This window comes from Sphaerodactylus townsendi, linkage group LG04 (genome assembly GCF_021028975.2).
Source record: "Sphaerodactylus townsendi isolate TG3544 linkage group LG04, MPM_Stown_v2.3, whole genome shotgun sequence".
Classification (NCBI taxonomy): Eukaryota; Metazoa; Chordata; class Lepidosauria; order Squamata; family Sphaerodactylidae; genus Sphaerodactylus; species Sphaerodactylus townsendi.
Genome location: NC_059428.1, coordinates 157,828,429 through 157,849,317, shown reverse-complemented (window position 1 = coordinate 157,849,317; position 20,889 = coordinate 157,828,429). Strand labels below are relative to the sequence as shown.

The 20,889-nt window shown below is 49.3% G+C and overlaps 1 protein-coding gene across 1 annotated transcript; it reads right to left on the bottom strand.

The window, feature by feature from the left end:
• Positions 1-1,099: 1,099 nt before the first annotated feature.
• Positions 1,100-19,279, bottom strand: LOC125430571 (cytochrome P450 2W1). Its single transcript, XM_048492556.1, has 9 exons — positions 18,977-19,279; positions 11,339-11,501; positions 9,330-9,479; positions 8,197-8,354; positions 6,920-7,093; positions 5,497-5,644; positions 4,874-5,058; positions 3,357-3,498; positions 1,100-1,911 (listed from the first exon to the last, which is right to left on the bottom strand). The coding sequence occupies exons 1-9, from the start codon at positions 19,169-19,171 to the stop codon at positions 1,721-1,723; spliced, it is 1,506 nt and encodes a 501-aa protein (XP_048348513.1). The 5' UTR covers positions 19,172-19,279; the 3' UTR covers positions 1,100-1,720.
• Positions 19,280-20,889: the final 1,610 nt, after the last annotated feature.

Below are 20,889 nucleotides of genomic sequence, written 5' to 3'. Positions count from 1 at the left end.
TTGTTCTAACAAACCAGGGTTACATCCCCATATAAGGATAAGGAAAAAAAATTGGGCCCAGTGGCACCTTTTAGACCAGCAAAGTTTATTTCTGGTTTAAACTGGAGCGTGCACGCACATATTCTTCAGATATATTTTGTGATCTTTATGGCATTATGAGGTGGCTGCCTTTCCCCTTCAATGCCTTTCTCTAGGAATTTCCCCACTCGTTGGTAGCAGATTAGAAGTGGCAGCCCCAGTATCCTGCAGGCAACAATCCAGCCAGCTCCTGGTACTAACAATTCCACCACTAGTCATACGTCTCTCCCTATCCCATAAATTTTAAACATTTCCAACCTTTCATTATGGAAAAACAGGAGTGCACTTACACAATATTGTCACAAGATGGCAGCAAAGGATCACAAAAGAGGGAAGGGTCCCAAAGAACCATCTTTTGGAAGCCCACCCAAATATCTAAACTGAGCCGATCACATTTTTGAGAAGAGCGGACTCACCGGAAAAGGCAATAATGCTAGGAAAAGTGGGAGGCGGCAGGAAAAGACCCAGCATGCGATGGAGAAAGCCACCTAGCCCAGGACCCTCGGTTTGCAAGGCTGTTAAAAGGACATTTTGGAGCACGCTGGTTTGGAAAGTCGTCGTGTGGCTTGACGCGTTTTAAAGATATCACGTGTGCTCATCAAATATGGCTGGCAGCGGACAGGAGAGCCCGCCATAAGTTAGGCAGTGGAAAAGTCTGCAGGGTGCTCTTGCAATGGCCTGAACTGCCCACTGGGAGGCAGCAGAGACTGTGAAACTGCGGTTTGTTCTAACAAACCAGGGTTACATCCCCATATAAGGATAAGGAAAAAAAATTTGGGCCCAGTGGCACCTTTTAGACCAGCAAAGTTTATTTCTGGTATAAACTGGAGCGTGCACGCACATATTCTTCAGCTATATTTTGCGCGTGCTCAGGAAAGCTTAGACCAGCAATAAACTTTGTGGGAGAGCCAGCGTGGTGTAGTGGTTAACAGTCAGCGGACTCTAATCTGGAGAACCGGATTGGTTTCCCCACTCCTTCACATGAAGCCTGCTGGGTGACCTCTCGGGCTAGTCGCAGTCCTCTCCAAACTCTCTCAGCCCCACCTACTTCACAAGGTGTGGGGAGAGGAAGGGGAGGGGTTTCTAAGCCACCTTGAGTCTCCTTACAGGAGTGAAAGGCAGGGTATAAGTCCAAACTCTTCTTGAAGCTGCCTCTGGACTCAAAAACATGTTCTCCTGCTTCGGCATAGCTACCCACCCGAATATAATCGGACACTGAGCAATAGTTACTGTTTCCACGTATTGTTGGATAGTGAACAACGCCCTTTGCTTCCACAAAGGAAAAGCACTCAAACGCAACAGTAGCGCGATATCTGATAATGCGCGGTCGGCAAGCTGCTGGACGCTGAGAGAGGCCTCTTTCTGTTATTGGAAGCTGCAGAGATTGTTACTGAATGGGAGATCGGTAGCGATTTTGTTCACGTGGCCAAGGCAGCCAAGAATCAGTTGTGGACTGGGCAGAAGAAACTGCTTGCTGTGGTACAAACCAGCCACTGGGGGGCAGCAGTAATCAAGGGGCCGAAGGTCAGTCCTGAGTCATTCAAGGTCACTTCCTCAGACTTTACTACTACAGGGTGGGAGATCGGCCGTAGGAAGACCCCAGCGGAGTACTTTCCCCCCACGTCCAAAGGCAGCGCCGGTTTTACTCCCTGGAGACGGCGCACGTGAGTTGCGGCCGGGGTCTCAAAGTGAAGGTTGTCTTGGGGACGCTCAGATCTATGTCCGAGGCAGCTATACCCACAGGGGGCTGGAAAGTGAATCTCTGCAACAAGCCGGCAAAGAACAAGAAGAGCTCCATCTTGGCCAGACTCTCGCCCATGCAACTCCTGCGCCCTGCGAGGGACAGAGAGGGAAAGGGTAGGGTAGAGCTCGCATACACAAACCCGAATCTGTAAAAAAAAAAAGGGAATCGGGGGGACGGAATTGTCCTGGGTCCCGTGTCCAGCCCTGGCAGGTGTTGTGGTTGAACTTAGCACGTGAGCAACCAACCCAGGGGTAGGGAACCTGCAGCTCTCCAGATGTTCAGGAACTACAATTCCCATCAGCCTCTGTCAGCATGGCCAATTGGGCTGTCCTGAGTCATTCTCCCTCTCGCCTACATCGCAGGGTTGTTGGGAAGGGAAAACAGTGCTGGGAGAAACCCAGAGGCGTCCCTAGGCAAACTGGAGCCCTGGGCAAAACCTGAGTTTGATGCCCCCCCATGGGTGGCCACCTTCCCCCACCGTGATCAAACAATGATTTTTTCCACCATTTCAAAGTCACCATCACATTTTAGAACATCCCCCAACTCACAAATCTGGATTTAAAAAGAGAATTTGGGGAAAGTTAGGGGGTACCTGTTGTCAGGGGTGCAATTATTAAGATAGCAGCACCAAGTACCTTCGTGAGACCCTACTGATGATACCACCCAAGTTTGGTGAAGTTTGGTTCAGGGGGTCCAAAGTTATGGACCCTCAAAAGTGTAGCCCCCATCTCCTATTAGCTCCCATTGGAAACAATGGGGGATGGGGCACTCCCTTTGGGAGTCCATAACTTTGGCCTCCCTACACCAAACCTCACCAAACATGGCTCATATCATCAGGAGAGTCTCCCAAAAAATCCCTGAAGTTTTGGTGCTGCTAGCCTAAAATCCGCACCCCCTGCAGTCCAAAAATGGAAAAAAACACTGAAAATACAAAATCCACCCCAAACGAACCTGCAATTTTGTCGCCCACCACAAGGTGGCGCCCTGGGCAGCTGCCCACTTTGCCCAATGGGAGGGACGCCTCTGGGGAAACCGCCTCCGCTGTTTGGAGGAACAGCAGGATTAAAACGTAGGCAGTAGGAGGTGAATCTGTGCTGAGCGGAGCCCTGTTTTGAGGCTCCTAAGCCTGGCTGGTTGATACTCCTGGAGATTTGGGGTGGGGCCAAGGGAGGGCAGAATTTGAGGAGCAGGATTCAATGTCACAGATTCCATCCTACAACCCAGCCATTTTCTCTGGGCAGGACTGATCCCTATGGTCTAGGGCCGTGGTGGTGAACCTTTGGCACTCCAGATGTTATGGACTACAATTCCCATCAGCCCCTGCCAGCATGGCCAATTGGTTTGGGGGAGGGCCACTAGGCCAATTGGCCATGCTGGCAGGGGCTGATGGGAATTGTAGTCCATAACATCTGGAGTGCCAAAGGTTCGCCACCACTGGTCTAGGGGCTGGCAACCCCACTCCATGGGGTCTGGCCCTGGTTCACTAGCTGGCCACCTGCACCCCCACATTTATAACAGACTGTCAGTGAGATACCCAGGGAGTAAGGCATGAAGGCTTCCTTCTGGACAAACTGCCCCTCGGAGTCAAGGAAGTGGCCGGGGTTGAACTCGTGGGGGGTCTCCCACTGACTTGGATCCAGGAGCACAGAAGTGAGGGACGGGATCACCGTCGTCCCCTGTTAAAAAAGCACAGGACAGGCAAACCGTAAGAGACATTGGAGAGTAAGCAAAGCTGTCCCCGTTTCTCCAAAAGCCGCCTGGCAGAGACAGGTGACGTCCCCCTGCTTTGCACCTCTGTCAGGGCTGGGCAGGTCAGACACTGAGTGAAAAGTATGGACTAATCTGAGCCAACCGATAAAGGAAGCTGTTGACAAACATTTTTGTAGGTGTGTGAAGCACCATCCAGTCACTTCTGACTCACGGGGACCCTATAAACCAACGTTCTCTGAAAGGGCCCATCACAGAATCATAGAGTGGGAGGAGACCCCAAAGGGCCATCCAGTCCAACCCCCTGCCATGCAGGAACACACAGTCAAAGCACTCCTGACAGATGGCCATCCAGCCTCTCTTTAAAAACCTCCAAAGAAGGAGACTCCACCCCACTCCGAGGCAGTGAATCCCACTGTTGAACAGCCTTGACTGTCAGGAAGTTTTTCTTGATGTTTAGGTGGAATCTCTTTTCCTTCACCTTGAACCCATGACTCCTGGTCCTAGTCTCTGGAGCAGCAGAAAAAAGTTTGCTCCCTCACCAACATGACATCAGAGGTGGGATCCAGCAGGTTCTCACAGGTTCCCGACAGTAGGTTACTAATTATTTGTGTGTGCCGAGAGGGGGTTACTAATGGGTGATTTTGCCATGTGATTTTTGCCTTAGTTACGCCCCTCCTCTCAGCAGTAGCGCGCAGAACTTGAAGCAGTCTAGCAGGAGGTGCACCGGCGTGTGTGGCAGCCTGCGCCTGCGTGCATTCGTTTCCCACCCAAGGACCGGCGCAGTGGCTGCATCCTTGCCACAGCCCCGCCCAGGAATGCCCCGCCCATGGAATGCCTGCCCTCGCCCCCATCGTGCCCTGCCCAGCCCCATTGGTGCTACGCCACAGTTTGAATCCCACCACCATGGGAACCTGTTACTAAAATTTTTGGATCCCACCACTGCATGACATCCCTTCAAATATCTAAACAGGGCTATCATGTCGCCTCTTAACCTTCTCTTCACCAAACTAAACATCCCCAGCTCCCTAAGTCTCTCCTCATAGGGCATGGACTCCAGACCTTTGACCATTTTGGTTGCCCTCCTCTGGACCCATTCCAGCTTGTCAATATCCTTCTTGAACTGCGGTGCCCAGAACTGGACACAATATTCCAGGTGAGGCCTAACCAACGCAGTATAGAGAGGTACAATTACATCCCTCAATCTAGACACTATACTCCGATTGATACAGCCCAGAATCGTACTGGCTTTCTTGGCCGCCATGTTCTTTTCATTCTTTATTGGCATTTCGTTTATACACGTTAAACAAGTCATTTTAGCTTCCAGGGACAGGTCTGGCATACCTTTGGGATAAAGTAGCCCCGGAAATGGGTGTCCACCGCCGTGCATCGTGGCACGTGGGGCAGCAGAGTAATAAACCTCTGGATTTCGTGGATCACGGCATTGGTGTAAGGTAGCTTCTTCCGGTCTTCGTAGGAGGCCCAGCAACCCTGACCCACCACACTCCCAATTTCCTCTTGGACCTTTTCTGTGCAAGATGAGAAGAAGAAGGAGGAGAAAGAGGAGAAGAAGAGTTGGATTTATATCCCCCCTTTCTTTCCTGTAAAGAGACTCAAAGGGGCTTTCAATCTCCATTCCCTCCCCCCCCCTCGACAAACACCCTGTGAGGTGGGTGGGGCTGAGAGAGCTCCAAAGAACTGTGACTAGCCCACAGTCCCCAGATAAGCCTCCACAGTTCAAGCGGCAGAGCGGGGAATCAAACCCGGTTCCCCAGATTAGAGTGCACCTGCTCTTAACCATTACACCACGTTGGCTCACAGAGGGGAACAGGGAACATGTCAGAACCGCTGGCTTCCCTTCGGGATCTGATTCAAGCAGCTTAGATTCCAGCTATGCAAACCAGGAAAAAGTTGCTCCGTGCTGCATTTGCGGAAAAAAGTGGAACCAGCAGTCAGCGCAACCTCACCTTGAATCGAGGGGTACCTCATCATGAGCAGGACGGCCCATTGCAGGGTCGTGGCGGTGGTCTCCGTGCCGGCCATCACCAGATCAAGAATGGACGCGATCAGGTTTTCGTCGTGGAAAAGCTGCCTCCCCTTTCTTTGCCTCGCCCCCTGGCGGGAAAAGATCGCATCGGTCAGCCGGGTTCCGGCACGGGAGGACCGGAGCGCTGCCTAAGTTCCCCGGGCTCTCGTCAACCGCGGAAACTTACTGGGTAACCAGCCAGTCCCGGCCGCACCTACCTCTCAGGCTTGGCATGAGGACGAATGAAGATGAAGAGAAGCATGCATGATGCTTGGGTTTCTTGGAGAAAAGGGCAGAGGTCAAAATAGGCGGTGACGTTAGTTCACACACAGGGTCAACTGCCGATGAGTCTGCTGTGTTATAAGTTCTCAGGGGCCAATTACTGAGCGACGCGCACCCTTGGGTGATCTTGTTTGACAGGGTCGAGTTTGGGGGAGACCATGTGTCCTGACCGCGAACTGAGTGGGTTGTGTAAGTCTGCTGTTTTCCGTACAGTAGCATTTAGAAATCTGTGTCGAATCGTAAAAACAGCCTTTCTTATATTTGTCAAATTAGGCAGGGTCTTTGCAGATTGTTCTCTTTCGATTTGGTTGTCGAGGCTAAACTGCAGGCGCTGTCAAATTGTACGGTGGCCACTGCCCTGTCGTGCCAAAGCCGCAAAACCAGCTCCAGACAACTCACGACTCTCCATATGCTCAGAAAAATATGACTATAAAATAGACACAAGGAGGGGGGAAATGTTCGTGGCTGCCTAGTGTAGTCTAATGTAGTGGATAAAGCGGAGGACCTTGGCACCCAGGTTTGAACCCCCACTTCTTCCATGAAAATTCTCTGGGTGACCTTGGGCCCTTCACAATCTCTCAGCCTGGCTGACCTCGCTGGGTTGTTGTGAGAAAAATGGAGGAGGGGGGGAGAAGGGCGTTCTTAAGGTGCTTCGTACCAACCAGGAGCAGGATATAAGTAAATAAACATACACGCATGCAGATATATCCGCCCTTTAGAGAGACGAAACTATTTGTGGAAAGATCTACTCAAGGCTGTTGATGGTCAAGTGGAACCTCCATATTCAAAAGCAGGATACCTTTGAGTGTCAGATGCTAAGAAAGATTTTACTGAGATGTCTTGGGGCCATTGTGAGCCCTAGGACAAAGATTCCCTCTGGGAATCACTCAGCCCACCCAGACCAAACCAATCGATGGGCCTCCAGATCGACCAAGGCCACAAAAAATTGCCCCCCCCTCCCAGTTTAGACAGCCATTAAACCTGCTTTTGGCTTTCCTGCAGCTGCCACAAAGACCACAATACGCCTGGGTCTGATCTAGCACACGGCTCTCATAATTCCTGGTCTGGTCTGGAGTCAGTACCTCCTTCTGCCTGAAGACCAACGCATCCGTGTAGCTTCGGAGGCCGTCGGTGCGGGCGTTTATCTTGCTTGTCTTGACGTAATCCCGGATAATGACGCGGACCTCTTCGACTTTTTGGAGCAAGCGCTTGTGGTCGTCGAAGAAGAAACCCAGGAAGGGGTAGAAGTTGAACAGCTAGTTGGGAGCAAATGAGGACAAAAAGAAAAATGGGTATCAGGGAAGAAGAAGAAGGAGAAGAAGAAGGAGAAGAAGAAGAAGAAGAGGAAGAGGAAGAGGAAGGGGGAGGAGGGGGAGGAGGGGGAAGGGGAGGAGGGGGGAGAGGGTGAGAGAGAGAGTGTTTGGATTTATACCCAGTGGTGGGATCCAAAAATTTTAGTAATAGGTTCCCCTGGTGGTGGGATTCAAACTGTGGCGTAGTGCCAATGGGGCTGGGCGGGGCACGACGGGGGTGTGGCCAGGCATTCCTGGGGCGGGGCATTCCTGGGCGGGGCTGTGGCAAGGATGCAGCCGCTGCGCCGGTCCTTGGGCGGGAAACGAATGCACGCAGGCACAGGCTGCCACGCACGCCGGTGCACCTCCTGCTAGACTACTTCAAGTTCTGCACGCTACTGCTGAGAGGAGGGGCGTAACTAAGGCAAAAATCACGTGACAAAATCACCAATTAGTAACCCCCTCTCGGCACACACAAATAATTATTAACCTACTCTCGGGTACCTGTGAGACCCTGCTGGATCCCACCTCTGTTTATACCCCACCTTTTTCCCTGTAAGGAGACTCAAGGTGGCTTATAAACTACTTTCCCTTCCTCTCCCCACAACAGACACCTTGTGAGGTAGGTGGGGCTGAGAATGTTCTGAGAGAACCGTGACTGGCCCAAAGTCACCCAGCAGCAATGTAGGAGTGGGGAATCAAACCCGGTTCTCCAGATTCGAATCCACCTGCTCTTAACACCTACACCATGCTGTTAGAGGACGATGAGTTTGGATTTATACCTCATTTTTCTCTCCTTTAAGGAGTCTCAAGGCGGCTTACAAACTCCTCTCCCTTCCTCTCCCCACAACAGACACCTTGGGAGGTAAATGGGGGCTGAGAGAGTTCTGAGAGAACTGTGACTGGCCCAAGGTCACCCAGCAGGCTTCACGTGGAGGAGCGGAGAAGCAAATCCAGTCAAGATTGGTAACTGTGAGCAGCACGGAAATATGAAATGGCTCAACACGGCCTGGGAATGTATACAGCGAAGGCGAAATAAATAACCACTCGGGAGGATCTTTGCTTACATGCAGGAGGGGCGACCCGAGAAGGCACATCACTTCATCGATGAGCTTCAACAGAGTGAGGAATACCGGACTTTTGTAGTCGAACCTGTCCCCGAACAACATCGCAAAGGTGATGTTCGTGGGGGCTGTCGTGAAGGTCCGGAGCCCAAAGGGCTCACCTGCAGGGAAAAGGTGGAGCCACCAGTTAGCGTCCGTCCAGCGGCCACTGGCAAAACAGGGACGTATCCAACCATCCTTGGGGGCTGCAGAACAGGACTGGCCGGCTTCCCTTCATTTCTGGGGGCTAGCCAGAATTTCTGCCCCCTCTTTCAACGACAAATAATAATAATAATAAGAGTTGGATTTATATCCCCCCTTTCTCTCCTGTAAGGAGACTCAAAGGGGCTTACAATCTCATTTCCCTTCCCCCCTCACAACAAACACCCTGTGAGGTGGACGGGGCTGAGAGAGCTACGAATAACTGTGACTAGCCCAGGGTCACCCAGCTGGCATGTGCTGGAGTGACAAGCTAATCTGGTTCACCAGATAAGCCTGCACAGTGCAAGTGGCAGAACGGGGGAATCAAACCCAGTTCTCCAGATCAGAGTGCACCTTCTCTTAACCAGTACACCATGCTGGCACATAAAATCTAGCAACTCTGACTGCTATTTCCATTCGTGTTCACTTCTGTCTTCCCTGGAAGGACGGTCCAGAAGCTCGAGTCAAGCCAGAATACGGCACCTCGTCTGCTGATTGGTGCTTAGTTCCGGGATTGCATCACCCCAATTTTGAGGAGTCTGCACTGGATCGTTGACGTATTACCATAGTTGCCTCAACTATATGCCTGGTGGAACAGCTCCGTCTTACAGACCCCGTGGAATTGCATTAAATCCTGGTTTCACTGGACAGAGCATCCCACTAGGCGGGCACCACCGTTGAGAAGGCCCTGCCTTGGTCAAGGCAAACCAGACTTCCCCTGGGCCAGGGATCTAAGCCGAACAAATTTCCCCCTTCCTTATAGGCAGCATGAAGAAATACAGATTTGCAAACCCAATTTTTTGCACACCAGTTCGCTGTGGGCGTCGGGCCAATCTTGGGTGAAGACAGCATGGGAACGGTTCCAATGCAACCCCCCCCCCCCCCCCCCCGCTTACCTTCGAAAGCTTTAATGCTCTCTATAAGGAAACCGAGCTCTTCGATAATCTGTCCCTCGAGGGATTTCTTCCCCATTCCGAGGTTGCGCATGCTGGCCACCGTGAACTTCCGGGTGGTCCTCCACAGCTCTCCAGTCGAAAAGAAAACGCCTGCTTGCGTGAAAAGCACAAGGCTGACTCAGGGAGCATCAAACTCAGTGGTTCCCTGGGGTCTTTCAAATCACTGCCTGGTCCTTTTTTTAACTGCACGTGTTGGGGATCGATCCGGAAACCTTGTGGGCCACATGATGGCTTTTGTTGAGAATAAGGCCCTGTTATGAGCATTCTTAAAATGAACCCTCTGGGCCAAATTAGCTTGGAAGCCATTTCCTAAACAACAGACGTGGGTAACTTTCTCCCCAGGTTTCCTGTTGATTTGCCCGTCCGTCGCTCTTTGGCTGATCAGACTTAGAAAACACCATCCCTTTAGATTCCCTGAGTCGACTGTCAGCTCACCCACATTATAATATTCCGAGAAGGCGCTCAACAGTCACCAGAGACCCATCGGAGATCTGGTGAACGGAAGTGCATCATGCACATGTAATAACACTGATATCGAGATGTTGGCCAGCATTTGGGGTTTCTTGGAAAGGATATTGCACCGTTTGCATACAAATTGGACAGTAATATAGCGAGCAGGTGTCTTAGCCAAAGGGAATCGTGTCAAAAATTTCTCTGGGAGGTTCAAGAATTAGAATCAAAGAATCACAGAGTTGGAAGAGACGCCAAAGGGCCATCAAGTCCAACCCCCTGCCATGCAGGAACACACAGTCAAAGCACTCCTGACAGATGGCCATCCAGCCTCTCTTTAAAAACCTCCAAAGGAGGAGACTCCACCACACTCCGAGGAAGTGCATTCGACTGTCGAACAGCCTTGACTGTCAGGAAGTTTTTCCTGATGTTTAGGTGGAATCTCTTTTCCTTCACCTAGAACCCATGACTCCTGGTCCTAGTCCAGTGATGGCGAACCTATGGCACAGGTGCCAGAGGTGGCACTCAGAGCCCTTTCTGTGGGCACGCACAGAGTTGCCCCCCACACACACACACACATCTAGGCTGGCCTGGGCTGCTGGTCTCGATTATTAGCATTAAACCTAAGACCTAGTTTTGGGGAAGCAGTGTAGGTAACCCTGTTAAGCGCTGTTAAACCCCACTGATTTTCATGCAAAGAACTACAGCACAATCTGGGAGTAAGCTTGCTTGCTGGCAATGGGATTTGCTTCTGAGTAAACCCTCCTAGGGTCGTGATTCACCTGTGGGAAGAGTTGCACGGTTGCTTCAAAGCAAAGCCACCAACTACCACCAAGCTTACTCCCGAGTAATGCACGCCTCAGAGCCAACCATTTTTTCTAAACTAAAACCTCAGTATTCAGGTTAAACTGCTGTGTTGGCACTTTGTGATAAATAAGTGGGTTTTGGATTGCAATTTGGGCACTCGGTCTCGAAAAGGTTCGCCATCACTGTCCTAGTCTCTGGAGCAGCAGAAAACAAGCTTGCTCCTGCACCTGCATGACATCCCTTCAAATATCTAAACATGGCTCTCATGTCACATCTTAACCTTAGCTTCCCCAGACTAAACATTCCCAGCTCCTTAAGTCTCTCCTAGTAGGGTATGGATTCCAGACCTTTGACCATTGTGGTTGCCCTCCTCTGGACCCATTCTAAAGCCATTCTTGGTACTGACCCGGATCGCCCCAGGCTCGCTTGATCTCATCAGATCTCAGAAGCCCCTGGTTTGTATTTGGATGGGAATGCCAGGGATGTGACACATGGCCCCTTCCGCACATGCAGAATAATGCACTTTCAATCCACTTCCATAGCAAAATCCACTTGCAAACAATTGTGGAAGTGGACTGAAAGTGCATTTTTCTGCATGTGCTGAAGGGCCCAGAGGCAGACGACGGCAAGCCATTTCTGAACGTCTCTTGCCTCGAAAACCCTGGACAGCACCCGCACGCTCATATACACACCGTTGCCATGCTGAATCTCTTCAAAGATGGGTATCGGCGGCCTGTCCACAAATTCCTCCGTGAAGTTGACCAAGGCGTCCCTCACGGCTTCGTAACCTGTCAGGACGACGGCCTTCTGGAATCCGAAGTGGAGGGTGAACACGGGGCCGTATTCCTTCGCAAACTGAAAGGGGAGGCAGGGGGTGAAGCGGCCGCACGGTACTGGCACCGTTCTTCCTTATGAGACTGTTGAGACAGGTGTCTCTTTTGTGGGGTCTGAAGGAACACGGCGCAGGAGCGAAGCAGGTGTGGCTGGCGTTGCCGGCGCTGGGTTGGGAAAATCCCGGAGGAGGGCAGGCACCTCTGTGGGGTTTAATGCCAAACAGACCACCCCGCAAAGCAGCCATTTTCTCCTGGAGAACTGATCTCTGTCGTCTGGACAGTTACAATACTGAGAGATCTCCAGGTCACCCCCGGATGGCAACCCTAGGAGACTACTCTTCTGCATAGAGTTCCCAGTTCCTTGAACGTGACCATCTCGCTCCTAAAGGGGCTTTGGTGAACAACCGGAGCCGGGGGTTTATTATGTGCGAACATCTGTTTTTTCTGAAGGGGAGAATGAAGGGCGGGGCCCGGCTATTGGCTGGCTGTCCCAATAGACTAGTTCTCTGTTGCATGAAGTAGCAGTGGCGTAACTAGGCAAACTGGAGTCCTGGGCAAAACCTGAATTTGATGCCCCCCAGGCGCGTGCCCGGTGCAACGCGCACACCGCCGGCCCCTTTGTAGCTACGCCCAGTGGCGTATCTAGGCAAACTGGAGTTTGGCACCCCCCCCCCGGGCAGCCGCCCTCCCCCATCGTGACCAAGCAATGATTTTTTACACCAGGTCATTTCAAAGTCACCATCACATTATAGAACATGCCCCAACTCACAAATATGAACACAGCAATAGGCCATGCCACACAACAGAAATAATTTTTTAAAAAACATTTTCAAAATGCTTTCAAAATGTTTTATTATTGCTATGAAAACATTTTGTGGTGTTGTATCCAGTCCCCCCAATTGGGGGAAACAGCATCACTTTCAATGTTATTTAAACTGGGAACCCCAGATTCTCCCTTTAAGGTGGATTTAAAAGGAGAATCTGGGCTCCCTAGTTTAAACAAGTGATGCTGGAATCCACCCCCAAACAGCATCTTTTTCAATGGTGTTTAAACTAGGAAGCCCAGATTCTCCTTTTAAATCCACCTTAAAGGGAGAATCTGGGGTTCCCAGTTTAAACAACATTGAAAGTGATGCTATTTTGGGGTTGATTCTCCCCCACCCTGAAACAGCATCACTTTCAATGTTTAAACTGGGGACCTCAGATTCTCCCTTTAAATCCATGCCGAAGGGGGGGTTTAAAAGGAAAATCTGGGGAAATTTGGGGGGGTGCCTGCTGTCAGTGGTGCAATTGTTAAGCTAGCTGCACCAACTTTCAGGGTATCTTTAATAGACTCTCCTAATAATACCACTCAGGTTTGGTGAAGTTTGGTTAAGGGGATTCAAAGTTATGGACCCTCAAAGGTGTAGCCCCCATCTTCTATTAGCTCCCATTGGAAACAATGGGTGATGGGGCACCCCCTTCAGGAGTCCATAGCTTTGGACTCCCTGAACCAAACCTTCTAAAATCTGGGTGGTATCAGTAAGAGACTCTCCTGATGATCCCTCCCAGGTTTGGTGAAGTTTGGTTCAGGGGTCCAAAGTTATGGACCCTCAAAGGTGTAGCCCCCATCTCCTATTAGCTCCCACTGGAAACAATGGGGGATGGGGCACCCCCTGTTGGAGTCCATAACTTTGGACTCCCTGAACCAAACCTCACCAAACCTGGATAGCATCAGGAGAGTCTCCCGAAACATCCCTGAAATTTGGTGCTGCTAGCCTAAAAACTGCGCCCTCTGCAGGCCAAAAACGGAAAACTCACTAAAATACCAAAAAAAAACCCCACAAACAAACCCTGCATTTTTGGAACCCACCACAAGGGGGCGCCCTGGGCAACTGCCCACTTTTCCCCATGGGCATTACGCCCCTGTGAAATAGTATTTCCTTTCGTGTGTTTTCAGACCACTGCAGGGTGGGCTCTGCAGCACTGGAGGGATTTTACACTTCTGTAAAGCGTTGGCCAAGGAGGGAAATCGGCATGATATGGGAATCTCATGGATTTTGCTTCTAACCCGTGTGAAAGCAGGCAGAACACCCATAATACACGCTGTCTTGCGCACAGCCTCTGATTTGATAACATTTCAGTAGGTTTTCCGTACACACAAACCTTTTTGCTACCCAGCTGTTGCCTTGTTTATGGTTAATGTCTATATTCTCTTACTGCATTTCCCCCCTATTTTCTTATCTGATCTGTGTCTCGACAAGAAAGAAAGAGTAGAAGCGTTTATTTATTTAGAATATTTCGGTGCTACCTCTTTGGGGTCCTGTTCAAAGTAAAGAAATTAATAAAGGGCTATTGACAGAGGGTGATAAGATAGGAACATTTTCTGGGTAACAGTCCAGCTGGAGTCCTTTTGGCTTTTAGAACAACCCAGAAGTTCTAGGGACGAAACTGAGGCTGTCAGACTTTGGTCACATTATGAGAAGATCTGGAAAAGACAGTGTTGCTAGCAGAAGTTGAAAGCGGCAGAGAAAGGAGGAAGACCCCATATCAGACAGATAGAGGAGATAAATTATGCCCTATCCGAGCCAGGCTGTTTAGAATCGGATGGTTTGGCGGTTGTTAGTTCACAGGGTCACAAGAAATAGGAAGTCACTTGGCGGCTCGACACACAGAGAGGAAGTGATATTGCCACATGAATTGGGTAGGGTGGCTGTGCTGGTCTGTGCAGGGGGAAAATAAATCGGCGCGTGCCTTCAAAGTTGAGCACACTTTCACACTTTATAAGATATCCAATGGCTGTTTCAGAGGACAGACTTTATATTCCCCTGAGGTCACTTCCTACCCCCAAATCTTACCCTCCGCAGGCTTCACTCAAACATCTCCAGGAATTTCCCAACCTGGAGATGGCATCTGGGGAGTCAGGCATTTTCTCTCTACAGGGATGCTATATCCTCTTTCGCCACAGGATGGCAGACACGCTCCATCCTTTCCTCCCACGTAGTCTTAAAGTTCTGTTTTTGGCTTCAAGTGTTTACATTTGAATTCTAAGGAGGCTGAATCCAGTTTGGGACAATTCGTGTTTAAATTATTAGCCACCTCGGTGACTCTTGCGAGGACAGAAAGGCGGCAAATACAAATGCAATGTGTAATAAAACGACTCTACAGGGGTGTTGTAGCCAGGTTTGGCCACGAGATGGCAGTCGTGCTCCATCCTATTTCCCCAGGTAGTTTTAAAATCCTACTATTGCTTTGAGCATTTATGTTGCAAACTTGGGCGGACTGACATGTCTAGGACCGCTCATTTTAAAATTGTTAGCCACCTCGGTGACTCTTGGGAAGGCCAAAAGGCGGGATATAGAGCTTGTAAAGTGAAATTTAAAAAATAAATAAAATCCAACTGGTTGCCATGTTGCTTTCCAGTAATTTCTGAGCCTGAATGCATTAACAGGAAATTTACCCTTCATGGCTATTCCTCCAGGTACCATGTTGCCATTTCTATACAAATTGTATCCCCAACTGATATTCTGGTTTCATCATCTGATTAGGAGATGTTCACCGCCCAGAGCCCTTCGGGGGTTGGGCGGTCTATAAGACCAAAAAATAAATAGAATAGAATCTTTATTGGCCAAGTGTGATTGGACACACAAGGAATTTGTCTCCGGTGCATATGCTCTCAGTGTACATAAAAGAAAAATACATTTGTCAAGAATCATAAGGTACAGCACTTAATCATAAGGTACAGCACTTAATGATTGTCATAAATAAATGATTGTCATAAATGATTAATGATTGTCATAAATAAAAAATAAATAAAAATAAATATAGTCTATAAAAACTCAAGCTCTCCTTTGCCTTTAAGCTTCTTTGCTGTTTCAAGAGCAGGTGAAATTAGAGCAGAATTAGGAGATAATGGGCGATTCCCCAAATGTGCACAGGTGTGAACGTAGAAAGAGCAACAGTAAAATTTGACGGGATCGGAGCAGATTTGGGGTGACTGGCAGGAGGGTCTTTTGTAAGAAAATAATCACACCCTTTTTTTGTCTGCATGAGCTGGTTTTCATTTGTGTTGTCCAGTCAATGCATCATTTATTATTATTATCATTTTATTGATACAAAAACAGTTATACACAGCAAACAAGATCACTATGCTGGATTTTGTATTAAATCAATCAAAAATGAATTAAATCTGCCTTTTAGTATGGTTTTAAATTAGGAGATCCTACAGAGGTGCTGTACCAGATTGTGGCCACGAGGTGGCGGTCACGCTCCATTTGTTTTCTTCCAGGTAGTTTTTTTTTTTTTTAGGCCTGTTATCAGGTGCACTCTGATCTGGAGGAACCGGGTTTGATTCCCAGCTCTGCCACTTGAGTTGCAGAGGCTTTCTGGGGAATTCAGATTAGCCTGTGCACTCCCTCACATGCCAGCTGGGTGACCTTGGGCTAGTCACAGCTTCTCGGAGCTCTCTCAGCCCCACCCACCTCACAGGGTGTTTGTTGTGAGGGGGGAAGGGCAAGGAGATTGTAAGCCCCTTTGAGTCTCCTACAGGAGAGAAAGGGGGGATATAAATCCAAACTCCTCCTCCTCCTCCTCCTCCTCCTCCTCTTCTTCTTCTTCTTCTTCTTCTTCATCATCATCATCATCAAGCGTTTATATTGCAAACCTGGGCAGATTTATTCCAATCTAGGACCATTCATTTTTCAATTATTAGTCACCTCGGAGACCCTTGGGAGGGCAGAAAGGTGGGATATAGAACTTGCAAAGTGAAATAAAAGAAATAAATAAGCCCCAACTGGCTGCTATGTTGCTTTCCAGTAATTTCTGTGCCTGAATGCAACCATAGGAAATTGACCCTTCATGACTATTTGGCCACCCTATTTGCCATTTCTATACAAATTGTACTCCCCTGCCCCTGCACTGATATTCTGGCCCCATCATCTGATCAGGAGAGGTTTATAGTCTATAAAAACTCAAGCGCTCCTTTGCCTTTAAGCCACACCGAGCTTCTTTGCTGTTTCAAGAGCAGGTGAAATTAGTTTGGGACCCAGAATTAGGAGACGATAGATGTCTGTCTCATGACTAAATGGATTCCCCTATTGTGCCCAGGGGTCAATGCAGAAATGTGACAGAACTGCAGCAGACTTGGGGTGGACGGCATTGGTTTTGTTTTGGTTTTGTGGGGCAGTTGAAGCACTGTTTATGGGGTCAGCCTGCACTGTTTTCACTGCGTGCTTTTTCCTTATTTTGTTACCCACCTTGAGTCTCAGAAAGCAAAAAAGACTGGAAGCATTTATTCCCTTAGAATGTTTTTATGCCCCCTCTTCAGAGTAATAAATTAAGGACGAGGTCGGATCTTATTTCGAACTGTTGGCAGAGGATGATGGGATCTGGACATTTCCCAGCGTTCCTCCCGAGCAAGAGAGTTTTTGGCTTTTAGGACAGCCGGGAATGAACTGTCCCTAGAAGCTCAAATGACTAAACTGAGGCCCCTTCCGCACATGCAGAATAATGCACTTTCCATCCGCTTTCACAATTGTTTGCGAGTGGATTTTGCTCTTTTGCACAGCCGCAAAGTACATTGAAAGTGGATGGAAAGTGCATTGTTCTGCATGTGCAGAAGGGGCCTGAGCCTATTGTACTTTGGTCATGTTACGAGAAGGCAAGAGTCACCAGCAAAGACAATAATGCCAGGGAAAGTTGAAGGCAGCAGGAAAAGAGAAAACCGCAACGTGAGGTGGACTGAATCAATAGAGACAACTGTGGCCTTCTGTTTGCCGGACCTGAGCAAGGCTGTTAACGATGGGACGGTCTGGCCGTTGTCTGTTCAATAGCATACCCAGAAATGGGAAGCAATTTGACAGAGGTGCACACAAACACACACACAGAGGGGTTGATATTGCCAGATGAAGTGGGTAGGGTGCAGAAGGGCGGCTGTGTTCCTCTGTGCAGGGATAGGAATCAAGACATCTTGACGTGTGCCTTCACAGGGTTGCCAGATTTCACAGAACCCGCTTCTTCAGAGACGAAGGCGGCCTGTTTTGTGAGATGGCTGAACTCCCTGTGATGCGCAGACTGGAGAGATCCCTTGCCCTGGAGGAAACGGCTGCTTTGGTGGATAGATTTGCACTCTTTGGCGGTCCCTTCCCATGTTCTGTCCTCTCCTGACTCCACCCCCCCCCAAACCTGCAGGAATTTCCCAACCCAAAGATGGCACCCCGGGAGGCAGGCATTTTATGTCAGGGTTGAGAAAATAAACCGCAGAGGCAATGCAGGAAGGAGGCATAAAGCAATCACGGAAGACACAGGTCTTGTCAGGGGAAAAGCAGGGACTGTTCGCACATGACATTTGACCTGGTGCCTCCTGCCTTTCCCAGCTTCCGCCTCCAAATTTCCAGATGTTTCTCAGCCCAGAGTTGGCAACCATCCCTGTAGCCTCCCGTGCCGGTCTGCAGTGTTTGGAATATGCTGCCACAGGAGGTAGTGATGGCCACTAACCTGGAGGATAGCTTTAAAAAGGGCTTGGATAGATTTATGGAGGAGAAGTTGATCTATGGCTCCCAATCTTGATCCTCCTTGATCTCAGATTGCAAATGCCTTAGCAGACCAGGTGCTCAGGAGCAGCAGCAGGCCATTGCTTTCACATCCTGCATGTGAGCTCCCAAAGGCACCTGGTGGGCCACTGCGAGTAGGAGAGTGCTGGACTAGATGGACTCTGGTCTGATCCAGCAGGCTAATTCTTATGTTCTTATGAAGGCATGTACATTTCGTATGTTAAACTGACAGAGCTGGGCACATTGACAGACGGGAGATGCCCAGTTTGGTTGCTGACAAAAATAACCATTTATCATTTTCTCGGTGTGGAAGCGTATCTTTGTTTCCTGTTGGTTCATCTCAAATCCTTGCACCTCATTGTGGCAAAATAAATATCCGCAGGAAGATGATCTGCAAATTGTTTGCAAACAGCCCTTGTCTTTAGGGACCAAGAACTGTCAAATTAGTACACTCAAATCTCACAGGTTTTTCTTGCTAACCAACACATGGGAGGGAAGAAATGGCACATTGAAGGGAGAAACCTTTTTTTTTAAAGAAAGAAAAGAAATTAATCACTTCAATCTGTATATTTAATCTGGAGTAATCTTATTGAAAGCCAGAGAGACTGGATGAAATATTTCAAAAACAACACGTATCAAAGAAATAGCCATTCCGTTGATCTTGAAACTAAATGTATCTTCAGTCGAAAGCAGGACACAGCTGTATCGTATCCTATAAGTGTAATTCAAAGTGAACTAGAAAAAAAACACTGTAATATTCGTAGCGAATTTGCATAGCCCGGGGGTCTGCAACCTGCGGCTCTCCAGATGTTCATGGACTACAAATCCCATCAGCCCCTGCCATTATGGCCATGCTGGCAGGGGCTGGTGGGATTTGTAGTCCATGAATATCTGGAGAGCCGCAGGTTGCAGACCCCTGGCATAGCCGGACGTTTAATCGAACCGCGAAGCTGTTTTTGCGCCTTACCTTCAGTAACGATTTGTCTTGTCGCTTCATGTCTAGCAAATGCAGGTTGCCGATGATCGGAAGAGGCTTCGGACCAGGGGGCCATTTAAAAGCCGATTTCCCAGAGCTGGTGGAAAAATAGGAGATCACGAAGATGAGTGCACACAGCAGGCCGACGGACGCAGGGTAAGAGAGAAATAAAGTCAGCAATGCCATCTCGATGCTGACACGGGCACGCGGAGTTGTTGTTGTGGTGGGGGGGGGGAGTTGGCATGCCCCGCTGGCCCGTCACTCTCTCCCCGTGCCTCCGCTGCGATTGCCGCAAAGGTGTGCCAGACATCTGAATAAAAGCCATCGCCCCACCCTTTTTAAACACTTCTGGAGAATGCGGTCTAAGCAGTTTGAAAAGTTTGATTGCAGAGCCAACGGGAGGTTTCGGGTTACAGACCCTGCAAGGGGGGGGGGCAGGGGGCAGAAACGGGCGAAAAAGATTAGATATGGATCTGAATTCGGGGCCAGGTTGTAGACCGTGGTGGTATGGGTGGGAAGATCTCCTGACTTTTTGAAACAAAAGCAGCACGGGGTGGCTGCCAGTTTCGGAAGCGGGGGCGACGTTTTTCACTGGTTACCATTTTCCTGATCAAATAGCTCCACCCCTATACTATAGGGTGGGGAACCGAGTATCTCCCATGCAACATCTTCTTATAATATTATACCATATTGTGGGGATGCTTCCCTGCTCTACACACACAGAAGTACAAACCCTCACTAATATATTTCATGAAAAATTGTGTGTCCCTACTTTGCTATTTGCGAAGAAGAAGAAGAAGAAGAAGAAGAAGAAGAAGAAGAAGAAGAAGAAGAAGAAGAAGAAGAAGAAGAAGAAGAAGAAGAAGAAGAAGAAGAAGAAGAAGAAGAAGAAGAAGAAGGTGATGGTGATGGTGATGGTGATGGTGATGGTGATGGTGATGGTGATGGTGATGGTGATGGTGATGGTGATGGTGATGGTGATGGTGATGGTGATGGTGATGATGGTGGTGATGATGATGATGATGATAATGGTGGTGATGATGATGGTGATGATGATGGTGATGATGATTTTGGATTTATATCCCATCTTTATCACCTGTAAGGTGACTCAAGGTGGCCTACCCTCTCCCATGACAGACACCTTGTGAAGTAGGTGGGGCTGAGAGAGTTTTGAAGAACTGTGACTAGCTGAAGGTCACCCAGCAGGAATGTAGGAGTTCGGAAACACATCTGGTTCACCAGAGAAGCCTCTGCCAGTCAGGTGGAAGAGTGGGGAATCAAACCCGGTTCTCCAGATTAGAATCCACCTGCTCTTAACCACGACACCACGCTGGCTCCTAGAGCTGTTATGGATGACCCAGGGTAGCCCTGTTGTGTCAGGCCTGAGAAGCTAGACCGCGTTAATGTCTGGATGGGAGACCACCAAGGAAGTCCAGAGTTGCTCTGCAGAGGCAGGCAATGGCAAAACACCTCTGCTCACCTCTTGCTCTGAAAGTCCCCATGGTCTTGGGGTCACCATGAGTTGCCTGTCTCTCAACAGCAACCTCCTTGCCCTGACCTGGGGGTGGGGGTGGGGGCTCATGGTAGCCAGACCTCAGAAACTAAGCAGAGTCCCCCCCTGGTTAGTACTGGAGGCCACTGAGGAAGTCCAGGGTTGCTATGCAGAGGAAGGTGGTGACAAACCACCTTTGCTAGTCTCACCTTGAAAACCCTACGGGGTCATCATAAACCTGCTGCAACTTGAAACCTGCAGCCAAGAAAGCCAATGCAATTCTGGGATGCATCAATAAGAGTGAATTAGTGGAGGCGAGCCTTCTGGCACTCTAGAGCAGTTAGTGCATCAGCCCCTGCCAGCATGGCCAATTAGCCATGCTGGCAGGGGCTGATGGGAACTGTAGTCCACA